We start from the raw sequence: 6,643 nt of genomic DNA, 5'->3' as shown, positions 1-6,643 counted from the left end.
GAGAAGAGAAGAGAAGAGAAGAGAAGAGAAGAGAAGAGAAGAGAAGAGAAGAGAAGAGAAGAGAAATTCAAAACTATTATCGAGTATGTTCTGTGTTGGCCATCTCCTTCTGGGCATGGAGCCTCCCTTAAGTATGGTTTGTATACCCAGTGAAAATCTATTGGAGAAAGCTATTTTTTTTCATAAAATAAATATTTTAAATACTTTCTTCCCCTCTTACCTTTTCCAATTTTCTCTCACTTCAAATTTACCTTAAGATTCTATCTCCAATTACCCATATTTACTATGATACTGTGGGAAGATTCCTTTTTTATCTCCTATGTTCACCTGTTTAAAAAAGAAAAACATACAAAATTAGTATTTTTCAGTACTTCATTAAAATTTGTTCATTATACGCAGTGTCATTAAAGTTGTTTATTGTTCTCAGTAATCCTCATACAGTTTTCTCAAAGTTAATACGAAGGTCAATTATTATTCTTTTCAACAATCCCAAAATATTCTAAAGTAAAGATAACAGTATTATGTTTTCAGGTGCTTCTATATTTGTGGATCCCTGCTGGATTCAGACCTTGACTAATATAATGGGAAGAAAGAAAGAAAGAAAGAAAGAAAGAAAGAAAGAAAGAAAGAAAGAAAGAAAGAAAGGAAGAAGAGAGAGAGAAAGAAAGGAAGGAAGTAGGGAAGAAAGAAAGAAGGAACTCTACCTACACCATTACACATTTTGACTCCCAATCTTCCTGCTCTCATTATATATCCCTTCTTCAAAGAGTCCTTAACTGAGGCCTCAATCATTCCATCTCATTACACATTTTACATTTGTGAAGTATCTTGACTAAAGTTTATAAAATTAAATAAGTTATAATTTTAAGACATGCTTCCATGTAACTATCCAAAAAGTTAAAATAATTCGTGTTTACCCCAGGTTCAGCTGACCACCCTACCTCCACCCCCATCAAAAACAGTTTGTTGTAACACCTCTTGGTAAATGTAGTACAAGAATATTGCTAATACTTTGAAATGTTAGGTATTTATTCCATTTAGAGTATCAAAACAAATAAATACATATCTCAAAATTTTTTAAATGTGGTTTTCTTTTGACCTCTTAATTTTTTTAAGATATTTTCTTTATTTACATTTCAAATGATATCTCCTCTCCTGGGTACCCCTCCCCAAAAAAATATCAAAAACAAAAACAAAGACAAAAACAAACCCTATTTCCTCCTCCCTCCCCCTGCTCACCAACCCACCCTCTCCCACCTCCTGATCCTGACATTCCCCTACACTGGGGCATAAACCTTCACAGGATCAAGAGCCTGTCCTCCCATTGATGACTGACTAGGCCATCCTCTGCTATACATATGCTGCCGGAGCCATGAGTTCCACCATGTGCGCTCTTTGGCTGATGGTTTAGTCCCTGGGAGCTCTGAGAGTACTAGTTAGTTCATATTGTTCTTAGTTCTGAGAGGCTGATAACCCTTCAGCTCCTTGGATCCTTTCTCTAGCTCCTTCATTAGGGACCCTGTGCTCAGTCCAATGTATGGCTGTGAGTCTGTATTAGTCAGACACTGTCAAAGCCTTTTAGGAGACAGCTATATGAGGCTCCTGTCAGCCAGCACTTGCTGACATCCACAATAGTGTCTGGGTTTGATGACTGAATATGGTAAGGATTCTCAGGTGGAGCAGTCTCTGGATTGTCCTTCCTTCAGTCTCTGCTCCATAGTTGGTCTCTGCAACTACTTCCAGGGGTATTTTGTTCCCCCTTCTAAGAAGGAACGAAGCATCCACACTTTTGTCTTCCTTCTTCTTGAGTTTCTTGTGGTTTGTGAATTGTATCTTGGGTATTCTGATATTCTGGGCTAATATCCACTTATCAGAGAGTGCATACCATGTGTGTTCTTTTGTGATTGGGTTACCTCACTCAGGATATTCTCCATATCCCTCCATTTCCCTAAGAATTTCATAAATTCATTGTTGTAAATAGCTGAGTAGTACTCCATTGTGTAGATGTACCACATTTTCTGTATCCTTTCCTCTGTTGAGGGACATTTGGGTTGTTTTCAGTTTCTGGCTATTATAAATAAGACTGCTATGAACACAGTGGACCATGTGTCCTTATTACATGTTGAAGCATCTTCTGGGTATATGCCCAGGAGTGCTATAGCTGGTCCAGTTTCCTAAGGAAGTGCCAAACTGATTTCCAGAGTGGTTGTACCAGCTTGGAATTCCACCAGCAATGAAGGAATGTTCCTCTTTCTCCACAACCTCTCTAGCATCTGCTGTCACCTGAGTTTTTGATCTTAGCCATTTCTGACTGGTGTGAGGTGGAATCTCAGGGTTGTTTTAACCTGCATTTCCCTGAAGACTAAGGATTTTGAACATTTCTTTAGGTGTTTCTCAGCCATTTGGTATTCCTCAGTTGAGAAAGTGATTCTTACATAAATTTTTTGATGCTTTTTTTGTATAGCCTTGAATTCATTTATATTTTAATTTTTGAGAATTTCATACATGAAAATTGTATTTACATAATTTTGATCCCCTCCACTTCCTCTCCTAACTTCCTGTACTCCTCAACACCCTGTAAAATTCAAGACCTCTTCTTTAGCTTTGTCATACGCAGACTCACACACATATACATGCACACATACATACACACACATATATACACATACACACATAAACATATACATACATTTATAAACATCTCCATGCACATTACTGTTTACTTTTATTGCATTTACTTCTAATAAAATTTGCAGATGAGAGAAAAGTTTCTGGTCCACCAAATTCACCACTTCAAAATGAATATTAAAATTTATCCTGCTCCTCTTCACGATTCAGGAAGACATGAACATTGCATATTATATGAAATTTAGGAATGATTTATTTTCAGTTATTCATAAAAAGTAAAATTAAACATATTTGGTGCTATGAGACCAAGCAGGATAATGGACAGTTTGTTGTACTATTGTTTATTTTTATATGTATTTTAAGTTTTCCAAAATGATAGAAATTTTCTCTTAAAAGCTGAAATCATGTCATTAACCCTTTTTCTTTTTAATAGATGAATGAAACATTTCATGAATCAAAACTGAGAAAGCAGTACGTCAAAGCTCACACTGTGCAAGTAAGGTATGAACAAAGGCATTAGAAACTGTTTTGACCTCATCTCTCTATTGTTGTTCAGAAAATTGTATTTCTGTGGTGTGAAACATTATGTTTGAAATAAAATTGAATTTAGTGTAGAGAGACCCACCTCCTCCATGCTTCATATATGCAAAGAAAATGATTTTTTAATTAGATATTTTCTTTATTTACATTTCAAATATTATTCCCTTTCCCGGTCACCCCCCCCAAAAAATCTTCATATCCTTACCCCCCCCGTGCTTCTATGAGGGTGCTACCCCACCCACCCATTTTTATTCTTTGTTAGAAAATGATTGCAGGGCTAGACAGATGGGTGGATAGTTGCTCCTCCAGAGGTCCCAAGTTCAGTTCCCAACACTCACATGTTGGCTCACTATCATCCATAACTCCAATTCCATGGGATCTAACAATCCTTTCTGACCTCTGTGGATACTGTGTGCATGCAGCTGACACACACACATGCAAACAAATCATTCATAACACACCAAATAAAATAAAATAAAATAAAATAAATCTAAAAGCAGGAAAAAATAGAAATCGACTAAACCATAACAATGAATTTCAGTTTTTCTGAGGATAGAAAAATCACAAAGTAAATTGAAATTTAGAGTATACTTAAAACTTTTAACATGAATAAGAGAGGGCCACTGAGATAACTTGTAGCATAGAAGCACTGGGCACAGCCTGATGACCCAAGTTCCATCCTAATACACGCTGAATAACATGCATACCAACACATACACACACACACACACACACACACACACACACACACACACACACACACACACACTAGGAGTCCCACCTCTGTGACAAGGTTCACAGAATGGAGAGCTGGCAAAGGAGATAAACTTTTCACTACAAATAAATAGGTCCCAGTTAACATCAGCTCTTCAAAAGCTCTTTGCCACCTCGCTGCACAAAAACTATTTGTCTCTACCTGACAAGATTTTTAAACTTAGGAAATAATGTCCAGAGTATTCTCTCAATAAGTTCTAAATATAAATTAATTATTTATCATTTCAAGGAACCATTGTGAGCTCTGCTGGGCATTAAGAAGTTTCAGTAAGAATAAAATACAAGTCAGACTCTCATTACTAACTGAGAAACCAATTAGACAATTAAATAATCGATTAGTGTCTATGGAGGTAGAAGTACATCAAATTGATAATCTAGGTACAGGAGAGACTTTTAGTTTCTAAATCCTAACATAATACTTTCATATAGACAAAAAACAAACACAGACTTTCTATAGTGTTGATGGGAGCAAAGCTGTGATTCTGGGTTAGAAACAAACAAAACTGAGAGGGCTTTATTTAGCTATGTCTTAGAAATGACATTATTGAGTAAATGATTTTTTAATAAGTTTGTCAGTGGACTATCTCTCCTTTTGTAGATTATATTGTCATAGTGTCCCATGCTACTTAACTATCATATCACTAACTATTGAAATACAAAGAGAAAAATCTTGTGCATGATGTTATATGGGAACTAAAAAATTTAACACCCATGAAGGCACAAGAGTGTGCCTGTGCTGCCTTGTGAAAATCCTAACTTGAAGTTAGATAAATACAGAAGCATAAAACCAAACTTCATGTTTCAAAAGGTTCTTTAGTATTAATTAGATCTGATGAGTTCTTAAAGACAAGAGGTTCTCAGGAAAATATCGATAGCATTCAAAATGAATTAATCATTCATGGAGGGAAAAATCATTCTTGAAATGTAGTAATTCCTTATACCTGTGAGAACAATCACACCATTCCAGCAAAAAGTACCTTAATGCTTCATAAAAATAACTAGTATTTTAAAACTATATTATATGTAGCTGTGTGTGTATTATGCAATTCCATCTAAAGCAACAGCTTCATAACATTACATAAACTGCAATTCCATTTAAAGCAACAACAAACATAAAACAAAAAAAGGATTCATTGCTACCTGTTTCTCTGCATGCAACTATATAAATGCCCATAAAGCTAAATTTTCCTTTTATCTCCCTGAATATATTCAAAATAAGTACAATTAGAAGTCACCCTGGATATATTTAAGGCTCAAGTTTTGATTAAAATTAATCATGCCTGTAACAAATTAAAATAGATTCTCCAATAAGGAGTAACAGAAATCATATTTACTTAAAATATCATAGAAAAAATAATGGAAATAAGTTTTGTAGACACTGAGGGAATCTTGAATCTTAAGCATGGTTTCCATTTTTATTTGCACATGTTTTGAAGGTTCTAAAAAGGAGATTATTGGGATCTTCTTACATTGCATAGAGCTCTCAGTTGTTAATTTTCAGATACATAAACACAGATAGACACAGAAGTAAAAAGCTGTATGTAATGAACCTTCACTATAGTCAGTTATAGTCACTCCCTTGTAAAATGTATAGCTTATTCATTTACATCTTCAAGTCAGAATGGCAGATAAAATGAGTTCATTCTTTGTAACCTCAGTCGTGATAGCCAACACGTGAAGAGACGACTCAGTCTTGCAAACTGCAATTCTGTTTCAAGCAACAACAAACACAGAACAAAAAATGATTCATATTCACCTGTTTTTTCTGTTTTTATTTTTTATTAGTCTCCCTGCATAATCCATACTAGATCCATAATACATAAATACATTTATATTAATGAATAATTTTCATTCAAAATTTCCCTGCATCTAAAACTGAAAATAAACAGTTTCATTACATCTATAAAATGTTATTTCTCCTCCCTTGGGAGGGACCAGATGATGAGCAAACCATAGGATGGTTCTCCTGTATTGTCTCATCCTCTGTCTCTCTAAAACTCCCCTCCCCAGCCATTAAGAGTGATACAGGTTCAGTCATGAAGTGAAAATCGACTTGTCTGTTTGTGTTTTATAGCAAATCCAAAGGGAAAGTGGTGATACACGCTGTGCTGAAATTTAAATCCTGTTATAAAAATAATGTAGAAAAATTCTGGGACAGCATTGAAACCACTTTGTATCAGAAACTCAAAGGTCAAACTGGATTACTTATAGATTCCTCCTCATTTAAGTTTACAGGTAAGAATATATATAGTACGGGATGACTTTCATCATTTCATGATATTTTGTTATTCATGTGAAGCAGAATTTCTTCCCTTGAGTATTATACCACATAAAATGATAGCTATTTTTGTGACCCATGAAGGTAATCAGAATCTCAAATTACATTTTTTTTTCAAAACTCAGCTACCTAAACCATGGTTTACTCTGTGGCCATGAAGAGCCTTTCTATTCCTGTGGTCTCAACAATCTAGACTGTCAGGATTGGTGGAACTTAAATAAGAAATTATTTCTTTGTTTTTTTGTTTTGTTTTTCGAGACAGGGTTTCTCCGTGTAGCCTTGGCTGTCCTGGAACTCACTCTGTAGACCAGGCTGATCTCAAACTCAGAAACTGCCTTCCTCTTCCTCCCAAGTGCTGGGATTAAAGGCGTGTGCCACCACCACCCAGCAAGAAATTATTTCTTTTTTTTTTTTTTTTTTTTT

The 6,643-nt window shown here is 35.2% G+C and overlaps 1 protein-coding gene across 1 annotated transcript in view; it reads left to right on the top strand.

The window, feature by feature from the left end:
* LOC116070569 (transmembrane protease serine 11C) overlaps positions 1-6,643 on the top strand; it is a 62,993-nt gene that overhangs the window by 27,048 nt on the left and 29,302 nt on the right. The window contains exons 4-5 of the mRNA XM_031342001.1: positions 3,062-3,129; positions 6,017-6,177. Coding sequence (XP_031197861.1) covers positions 3,062-3,129; positions 6,017-6,177 — 229 coding nt within the window. The remainder of the gene's footprint in view (positions 1-3,061; positions 3,130-6,016; positions 6,178-6,643) is intronic.

The sequence above is a fragment of the Mastomys coucha genome, unplaced genomic scaffold (genome assembly GCF_008632895.1).
Source record: "Mastomys coucha isolate ucsf_1 unplaced genomic scaffold, UCSF_Mcou_1 pScaffold22, whole genome shotgun sequence".
NCBI classification, from domain to species: domain Eukaryota; kingdom Metazoa; phylum Chordata; class Mammalia; order Rodentia; family Muridae; genus Mastomys; species Mastomys coucha.
The sequence above is the reverse complement of the archived record's forward strand: the minus strand, read 5'-3'. Positions and strand labels throughout refer to the sequence as shown.